This window comes from Drosophila yakuba, chromosome 3L (assembly GCF_016746365.2).
Source record: "Drosophila yakuba strain Tai18E2 chromosome 3L, Prin_Dyak_Tai18E2_2.1, whole genome shotgun sequence".
In the NCBI taxonomy this organism is placed as follows: Eukaryota; Metazoa; Arthropoda; class Insecta; order Diptera; family Drosophilidae; genus Drosophila; species Drosophila yakuba.
In genome coordinates, this window is record NC_052529.2 from 16349772 (window position 1) to 16359005 (window position 9234).

The window sequence follows — 9234 nt, forward strand, 5'->3', positions numbered from 1 at the left end:
TATTGAGACCAGGCCAGAAGATTGAAATGTGCAGCATTCGTTGGGTGGCGGAATGTGATGTGGGCAGCAGGATGGGGGCGCCATGCAAAAGGCGCAAAATCACTAAAGCCTGCGGCGCTGCCCTCCTGACCCACAATCCCTCCCACAATCAAGCGGGCTCAGAAATCCATTAACACCCACCCACCGCCTGCTTTTCATTCATAAATCCCTTCTGCACTTTTGTTTACGATACCGAGTCCTGCGCAGGCGCCTTGGCCAAAACACTTGTTGCTCCACTAGCAGGATATCTGCGAGCTGAAATGGGTCCCAAAATTTCGACGGAGCTGTCCATCAAAGTACTCAATTGGACGGCTGCCCCAAAAATTTGGCTATAATAACTTAATTGGCCTCGTTCGACATCTCAGCTTGGGGCTATAAAAGAGCCAGCCGTCTGCCGTTTATTTGGTCGTAATCGAAGAAAGCCGTCAAGATGACTAGTAGTTGGCCATTGTATCGGTTGATTGTTTTCAATCTACTGGAAATCAATTTGAGCAATCTCATGGTATTTCACTGTTGGTCGATAAAGGGTGAGATGTTGAGCTGCCCTCTATTTAAATAATACTAATAATTACATACATATTCTAGAGGCTTTCCCTTTGGTTGAGATGCTAAACCAGAACGGCATTTATTCGCAATACATCAACCTGCAAAACCCTGAAAACTTGGCCAACGTGCACAAGAAATACTTGGATAGCGATTTAGTCAGGATGGGAGTCTTTCTGGATTTGGGTTGTGACCAAGCCGAACTAGTAACAAATCAGGTGGGCCTTTTAAAGTATTTTTGATCAACGTATTAGGTATGGAGCTAATAGTTAAAATGTGAATTCCAAGTATATACCTCACAAATTTTAAAATTAATTTCTTTGCAGTCCAGTCGTGCCCGGCTTTATAATCAAAATTTGCACTGGCTCCTTTACGACGAGGCGGGTAACTTTACCAAGTTAAGACAACTATTTGGGGGGGCCAATCTAAGCCTCAATGCAGACCTGACCTATGTCAGCCGTCAGGATGAGGAGCTCTTTATGCTGCATGATGTCTATAATAAGGGAAGTCATTTGGGCGGCAAGCTCAACATCACCGTGGACCAGACTCTGCATTGCAATCGAAGCCACTGCCAAGTAAAGGACTATCTCAGTGAACTGCATTTAAGACCTAGACTGCAGCACCGAATGGATTTATCGAGCGTTACCTTTCGATTGGCCGCATTGGTGGGTTTTTCTAAAAGTATATTGAAAATCCTTGATTGAAAAGCTTCCCCTAGGTTTCTGTGCTGCCAATTAATTCCAGCGAGGAGGAACTTCTCGAGTTCCTTAATAGCGACCGGGACTCTCACATGGACTCGATTTCCCGCATTGGCAATCGGCTTATCATGCACACGCAGGAAATTCTTGGTTTTAAGTAAGAGTTTGTTTTAATTATATTAAAGCCTAATCGCAACCACTATAGATATCTATAACTAACAATGGTTGCTATTTTTAAGACTTCATTACATTTGGTGTGGCACATGGAGTGTTCAGGATGCTTTTGGCGGAGCTATTGGGATGTTGACTAACGAGTCCGCCGAGCTCAGCACTTCCCCGTTTGTGCCTTCTTGGAATCGCCTCCACTACGTACATCCCATGACGGAGCAGGCCCAATTTAGGGCCGTCTGCATGTTTCGTACTCCACATAATGCCGGAATTAAAGCGGCCGTATTTCTGGAGCCCTTCATGCCGAGCGTTTGGTTCGCCTTCGCCGGGCTCCTCATCTTCGCCGGAGTGTTGCTCTGGATGATCTTCCACCTGGAACGGCATTGGATGCAGCGTTGTCTGGACTTCATACCGTCTCTGCTTAGCAGTTGCTTGATCAGCTTCGGAGCAGCCTGTATTCAGGGTTCCTATTTGATGCCGAAGTCAGCAGGAGGACGATTGGCCTTCATCGCCGTGATGCTGACCTCTTTCCTCATGTACAACTACTACACATCCATTGTGGTGTCCACTCTGCTGGGATCTCCAGTTCGCTCCAATATCAGGACTATTCAGCAGTTGGCCGACAGCTCCCTCGATGTGGGATTCGATACGGTTCCGTTCACCAAGACATATCTGGTGGTGTGTATTAACCGATCCTTAACTATTGTCTTGTCAATATATCTTAAAATACATACATCTATTATCTATTATCTATTTAATTGTATTTTATATATTTACCTGTTAAATCTATTTAAAGAGCATTTGTTTTCCAGTCGTCTGCGCGCCCAGATATTCGCAGTCTTTACAAACAAAAGGTGGAAAGCAAGCGAGATCCGAACAGCGTGTGGTTTTCTCCGGAGGAGGGAGTGATCCGGGTGAGGGATCAGCCGGGATTTGTGTACACATCGGAGGCCTCGTTCATGTACCACTTTGTGGAGAAGCACTATCTTCCGCGCGAGATCTCCGATCTGAACGAGATTATCCTGCGGCCCGAGAGTGCCGTCTACGGAATGGTTCACCTGAACTCCACCTACCGACAGCTACTCACCCAACTGCAGGTGCGAATGCTGGAGACCGGAATAACCTCGAAACAGAGCCGGTTCTTTAGCAAGACCAAGTTGCACACGTTCTCGAATAGTTTTGTGATCCAGGTGGGTATGGAATATGCTGCCCCCTTGTTTATATCCCTTCTGGTGGCCTATTTCCTGGCCCTTGTGATCCTGATCCTGGAAATTTTCTGGGCCCGTAATTCAAAGAAGAAATTGATCACTGTTATCCCGTAGAATCAGTAAAAAGGAACATTTATAATAGACCTGGTGAGTGACAAATTGTTGCCCCTTTTTTTTACAGTTCTTTAACCATTGAAATTGCTATTAAATTGTCCCAATTTTCTTTCCACATTGATTGAGCTTGTCAGGACCTGTCTATACCTTTTATGGCCCATTAAGTTGTCAAGTCAAGTTCAGCCATCAATTGTCTTTTATGTTGATTATTTTCACTCTGATGGCATTATGTGTGCCCTATAAAAGGCCCAGTTGACTCATAATCAGTATCAATAATTGTCAAGTTCTTTGCTTGAGCTTTTGCTATGATCCAGTTGCACAATTTAATTGTACACAACCTTATTCACATGGCTAAATTGAGTCATGTCATCATTTTGCACTGCTGGTCAATGGACTGTAGGTGGTTGTGTGGCAATTCTATGATATTCGATTCAATTTTCCTGTTTCAGCACTTTCGCACCTGGCACTGCTGGCACAGTCTAAGAATATCTTCACTCAATTTAAGCCATTACACTCGGACATTCAGCTGAACGATGACTTTCTTAATCACAATATTCTTAAGCTAGGCGTTTTTTTGGATATCAATTGCAATTTAAGTGGTACAGTCTTGGATATGGTAAGTACTTAATTGCGCCTAATGATTTGATAATGTCTTAGATAATCTTGTTCTTACAGGCCAGTGCTAAAAGATTATTTAGTTATCGATATCATTGGCTAATCTATGATAGGGAATTGAACTTTTCCGAATTAGAATCTCACTTTAAGGAGGCACAGATATTCATTGATACCGATGTTACCTATGTTACTAATAATCCGATCACTAAAAACTTTTTACTCTACGATGTGTACAACAAGGGAAGACAATTAGGAGGCGATTTAAACATAACAGCGGATCGGGAAATTTCCTGCAATAAAACGAGCTGTCGAGATGAACGATATCTGAGCGATCTTTACACACGGAGTGCTTTGCAGCATAGAAAGTCATTGACTGGATTAACTATAAGAGCCACAGCTGTGGTATGCCACAGCATAAAAAGGATTAGCTAAAGGAGGAACCTCTTTTAAGTATTCTTTTTAACAGGTAAACGCTTTACCCTTGAATGTGTCCACAAAGGAGATCTTTGACTTTATGAACTCCAAGGATCGGATTCAGCTAGATACCTACAGTAGATTGGGTTACCAGGCGCGTCAGCCACTGAGAGATATGTTGGACTGCAAGTGAGTTTTCTTACATAAATAGTACTAATTTTATATTCATTTTGTATTTAAAAAACTGCAGGTTCAAGTACATATTTAGGGATCGGTGGTCGGATGGTAATGTAACAGGCGGCATGATTGGCGATCTGATCCTGGAGAAAGCTGACTTGGCGATAGCTCCATTCGTTTATTCCTTCGATCGCGCTTTGTTTTTGAAACCCATCACGAAATTTAGTGTTTTCCGGGAAATTTGCATGTTCCGTAATCCCCGATCCGTTTCAGCGGGTCTCAGTGCCACGGAGTTCCTGCAGCCCTTCAGTGGAGGAGTTTGGCTGACATTCGCATTGTTACTATTCCTGGCAGGCTGCCTCCTCTGGGTCACGTTCTCCTTGGAGCGCCGTAAGCAGTGGAAGCCATCGCTACTCACCAGCTGCCTTCTATCCTTCGGAGCTGGCTGCATTCAAGGGGCCTGGCTAACGCCCAGATCAATGGGTGGAAGGATGGCCTTTTTTGCCCTAATGGTCACCTCCTTTTTGATGTACAACTACTACACATCCATTGTGGTGTCCAAGCTGCTGGGCCAGCCAATTAAGTCCAACATACGTACACTGCAACAACTGGCGGATAGCAATTTGGATGTCGGCATAGAGCCAACAGTTTATACCCGCATGTATTTGGAAACATCTGAGGATCGGAATGTGCGTGACCTCTACCGAAAAAAAGTGCTTGGGAGCAAGCGATCCCCGGATCGAATTTATATGCCCACCGAGGCTGGTGTCAAATCTGTGAGGGATCAGGAAGGCTTCGTCTATATAACCGGCGTGGCAACGGCCTACGAGTTCGTGAGGAAACAATTCCTGCCTCACCAGATCTGCGAGCTCAACGAGATTCCCCTACGCGATGCCTCCCACACCCACACCCTCCTGGCGAAGACGTCACCCTATGCGGAGCTAATCAAACTGAGGTAAGCAGATATCAACGTTACGTCACCTAATTACTTTCTGAATAAAAGCGATATATTGTCCATCCCAATTCCAGTGAGCTGCGAATGCTGGAGACAGGAGTTCACTTCAAGCACGAGCGGTCTTGGATGGAGACCAAACTCCACTGCTACCAGCATAATCACACGGTGTCCGTGGGTCTGGAGTACGCTGCTCCCCTGTTCATCATCCTACTGGGAGCGATAATTCTCTGCATGGGCATATTGGGACTGGAGGTCATCTGGCACCGCCACTGCACTCTTCACTGAGGTGAGCAGTCGGGGGTCATTGGTAAATGATGACCAATTTCTGGCAATTTAAAAACAAACAACGCACATTGATGACAGCCAAATTGGGCGACATTTTGGCTCTATAAAAAGGCACTGCAGGGAGCTGCATGGAAAGCAAAAGGCTAAAGTCCACAATGCAGCTGGTGCAGTTGGCCAACTTTGTGCTGGACAATCTTGTGCAGTCGCGAATTGGATTCATTGTTTTATTCCACTGCTGGCAGAGTGATGAAAGTGGGAAAGGAAGTTGTACACTCTTCTGATAATTGTAAACCCATACGTTCTTTCAAGGTCTTAAATTTGCTCAGCAGTTCATCAAGCCCATACATCCCATTCTTGTCTATCATCAGTTCGTTCAAATTAGAGGAGTGCCGAATTGGCCACACTTAGAACTCAATTACATGGGCCACACACAGCCCACTCTAGCGATCTACGTAGATATAAAGTGCGAACAGGCTCAGGAATTAGTAAAGGAGGTTTGTTTATATACAACATTTCTATACATACATCATTTCTAGTTATGTTTACTTTCAGGCTAGTCGGGAGCAGATCTATAATCAGCATTACCATTGGCTCTTGGTTGGCAACCAGTCTGAATTGGAGTTTTATGATTTGTTTGCATTATTCAACATATCCATTGATGCGGATGTAAGTTATGTGAAGGAGGAGTACCGGAATAACAACGACTCGGTTGTCTATGCAGTCTATGATGTCTACAATAATGGGAAAATGATTGGGGGGCAGCTGAATGTCACCGCATCCCACGAAATGTCTTGTGATCCCTTCGAATGTCGTAGGACTCGATATCTAAGTTCCTTGCTGAAGCGTTCTAAATACGGAAATAGAGAACAACTTACGGACGTTGTCCTGAGGGGTAAGGCATTATTTTATATATGAAAATATTTAAGCTCAAGCTATTTGTTAGTGGCAACGGTGGTCACCCAACGTTCACTCACCTTGTCGGATAATGAACTTATTCGTTTTTTGAGCCAGGAGAACGATACCCACATTGATTCATTAGCTAGATTTGGGTTCCACCTGACCCTAATCCTGAGAGATCTTCTACACTGCAAGTAAGTTCGGTAAACTGGGAATTATGGTGTTCATAGTGTCTCCTGCAGAATGAAGTTCATCTTCTCGGATAGCTGGAGCAAATCGGATGTAGTAGGTGGTTCCGTTGGTGCTGTGGTGGACCAGACTGCGGATCTTACGGCCACGCCCTCTTTGGCCACTGAAGGCAGGCTTAAGTATTTGTCTGCCATTATTGAGACAGGTTTTTTCCGTTCCGTTTGCATTTTCCGGACTCCCCACAATGCGGGACTCCGGGGAGATGTATTCCTTCAACCCTTCAGTCCCTTGGTTTGGTATCTCTTTGGAGGAGTACTTTCGTTGATTGGTGTCCTCCTGTGGATCACCTTCTATACGGAGTGCAAGCGAATGCAAGAACGATGGCGATTGGACTACCTGCCCTCTCTGCTGAGCACTTTCATGATCAGTTTTGGAGCAGCCTGCATCCAAAGTTCGTCCTTAATTCCTCGTTCCGCCGGAGGCAGACTTATTTACTTCGCCCTGTTCCTGATCAGCTTCATTATGTACAACTACTACACCTCCGTTGTCGTTTCTTCTCTACTAAGCTCGCCCGTGAAGTCTAAAATCAAAACGATGCAGGAGCTGGCGGAGAGTTCTCTAACCGTGGGCTTGGAACCACTTCCCTTCACCAAGAGCTACTTAAATGTTGGTTTCATTTATTTTCTTAACCTAAATACTATTAAGAGACTTCGTGATTTCAGTACTCAAGACTTCCGGAAATACACTTGTTCATAAAACGCAAAATCGAAACGCAGACCCAGAATCCTGAGCTTTGGTTGCCCGCAGAGCAGGGTGTATTGAGGGTCAGGGATAATCCTGGCTATGTCTACGTGTTCGAGACCTCCTCCGGATACGCCTATGTGGAGCGTTACTTTACGGCCCAACAGATTTGCGATTTAAACGAAGTTCTATTTCGACCCGAGCAGCTATTCTACACGCACTTACATCGCAACTCCACGTACAAGGAGCTCTTCAGACTGCGGTAAGTCACTCTGGTACTCTTCCAAAAGATAGTAAGTGTATGCCAAAAGTTCATGGATTTATTTATTTATCTTCTGATTAAATGGATAGAACTGTCCTCGTGATAACAATAATACAATGCAATGCTATTCTATTTAGAACTTGAAGTAAGCCAATATATTTTATTTCAGATTCCTTAGGATCCTGGAAACTGGTGTCTACCGGAAGCAGCGCAGCTACTGGGTGCACATGAAGCTGCACTGCGTGGCTCAGAACTTCGTCATCACTGTGGGAATGGAGTACGTGGCTCCTCTGCTCCTTATGCTGATCTGCGCAGATATCCTGGTCGTGGTAATCCTGCTGGTGGAACTGGCCTGGAAGCGCTTTCTCACGCGTCCGCCCCTTACCTTTCACCCGTAGTGCTTTAAGACCGCTTAAAGCTGCTGTAACAACTATATTCTATTTGCACCCAGGAGAAAATAAAAACACTTTGCGTTAACTTTTCACATCGCAAAATTATGCAGGGCGACGCTTTCCTCACTTCCTGTTTTCGCGCCGGAAAATTGCAGCACGGCTCGTTAAACGGAGGGATGGATAAAGGGGCTTGCAAAGGACGTGGTGGCCATGTTTCCATGCGATTTTCGTATTTGCATTAAAAACTTTTCGTGTTTGGCGGTTACTTTTTATTCTCCATTTTCCCTCTTCTCAATGATTTTATTCATTCTCTTCGGGCCATTTTATTTGCATTTTTGCGCCCGGCCGTCCACATTCGAATTGAAACTTTGTTCCCTGATGCCAGGTGTGAAAGTTAGATAACTGACTGTGAGCCTAATACGGCCTATTAGAAACAGTTAACAGTTGTGTTTTTCACATTTCCCGGCCAAAATGAGTAGTTTTCCCACCGCAGAAATCGCATGTTGCCCCGTGATGATTTATGGTATTTTAATGATTTGTGCCGGAGGCGACAAATATTAGATGAGATGTGTCAGATCTTTATCAAAATTGATTGTACAATAAATAACAGTGCGTTGAGTTGGAACAAATATTATTGAACTGGGTGTAGGAGAAAAAAGAGTGATATAATGCGACTGGCTGCTAATTAATATATAATATTGTACGTTTACGCAGTAAATTGTATTTGCTAACGATCTTAAATTTGCATAAATTTGCCCCAAAGTATTAGGAACTTTCTTACTTAAATGACTCCCTGTCGACCTTTTAAATGCAACTGCCACAAATGCTTTGCCAAACAGCACTCACTGCATTTCCGGAATTCCCAACGTATTACTATAACAAATTGCCTTAACAATTTTTCAACTCAATCTGGCTGTCAACAGGGCATTGCTTTGGCCATAGTTTGTGCCATAAAAGGACTACTTTCGCATCGCAGGGAGGACAACTTTGGAGTGACTCGAAATTGACAAGCAATTGTGAATTATTTATTATTTACAACAGCGAACACGGGTGTCCCTTTTTATCCCTAGAAGCCTCAACCACTTTATTTTTGCAATTTGTCAACAACATGTTTCTTTTTTTAAATGCCATGTATAACCCTGTGGCAAGTAAAAAGTGTTCCATGCTTTGCGGCTGCGGTGTGAAATTGGTTTTGGTGGTTTCCGTACGTGCTAAATGAGCGCGAAACGGATTTAATTTAAACGGAGATATTGTGGATGGGAGAACGATACCCAATGAATTTATTATGGCCAAGTAAAGATAAAAGGAGTGGGCAATCAAACTGATGAGGTGATGGCCATAAACCTCATCAGTTTGATTACACTTTCTGTTCTCTAAAGCCTGTCATATACGAATTGCCATTGCCAGTGATATCTTAGGATTTATATGGCCCAATGCTGCGAACATCTTATCTGTAATTTAATCTGTTGCCCACTTAACGATAATGATAATGTCGATTGCAACTGGTCCGGCTCTAATCTAGGCCCGTATTCGACGA

General features: G+C 44.0%; 2 protein-coding genes across 3 annotated transcripts; both read left to right on the forward strand.

Annotated features, from left to right (window-relative positions):
* The first annotated feature begins 419 nt into the window (after positions 1–419).
* On the forward strand, positions 420–3491 carry LOC6534281 (ionotropic receptor 75a). The gene is made up of 7 exons (XM_002094926.4): positions 420–566; positions 625–800; positions 909–1247; positions 1301–1437; positions 1520–2126; positions 2261–2803; positions 3220–3491. Exons 1-6 carry the CDS (start codon positions 470–472, stop codon positions 2768–2770), a joined length of 1866 nt encoding a protein of 621 aa, XP_002094962.3. The 5' UTR covers positions 420–469; the 3' UTR covers positions 2771–2803; positions 3220–3491.
* Positions 3492–3815: 324 nt separating this feature from the next.
* Positions 3816–7802, forward strand: LOC6534282 (ionotropic receptor 75a). Of its 2 annotated transcripts, XM_002094927.3 has the most exons (7): positions 5299–5468; positions 5526–5710; positions 5769–6108; positions 6160–6307; positions 6356–6968; positions 7025–7305; positions 7475–7802. In XM_002094927.3, exons 1-7 carry the CDS (start codon positions 5345–5347, stop codon positions 7701–7703), a joined length of 1920 nt encoding a protein of 639 aa, XP_002094963.3. In that variant the 5' UTR covers positions 5299–5344; the 3' UTR covers positions 7704–7802. The 2 variants fall into 2 exon arrangements, with proteins under 2 accessions (XP_015050541.3, XP_002094963.3); XM_015195055.3 differs by lacking the exons at positions 5299–5468; positions 5769–6108; positions 6160–6307; ... (1 more) ...; positions 7025–7305; positions 7475–7802 and adding exons at positions 3816–3988; positions 4050–4931; positions 5006–5217 and having other exon boundaries at positions 5526–5614.
* Positions 7803–9234: the final 1432 nt, after the last annotated feature.

Coding starts and splice junctions, on each gene's coding strand:
- LOC6534281 (XM_002094926.4), top strand. CDS start 470: ATGACTAGTAGTTGGCCATTGTATCGGTTGATTGTTTTCAATCTACTG. Junction 567..624: donor TCACTGTTGGTCGATAAAGG/GTGAGATGTTGA, acceptor TACATATTCTAG/AGGCTTTCCCTTTGGTTGAG. Junction 1,438..1,519: donor CAGGAAATTCTTGGTTTTAA/GTAAGAGTTTGT, acceptor GCTATTTTTAAG/ACTTCATTACATTTGGTGTG.
- LOC6534282 (XM_002094927.3), top strand. CDS start 5,345: ATGGAAAGCAAAAGGCTAAAGTCCACAATGCAGCTGGTGCAGTTGGCC. Junction 6,109..6,159: donor TACGGACGTTGTCCTGAGGG/GTAAGGCATTAT, acceptor GCTATTTGTTAG/TGGCAACGGTGGTCACCCAA. Junction 6,308..6,355: donor AGAGATCTTCTACACTGCAA/GTAAGTTCGGTA, acceptor TGTCTCCTGCAG/AATGAAGTTCATCTTCTCGG.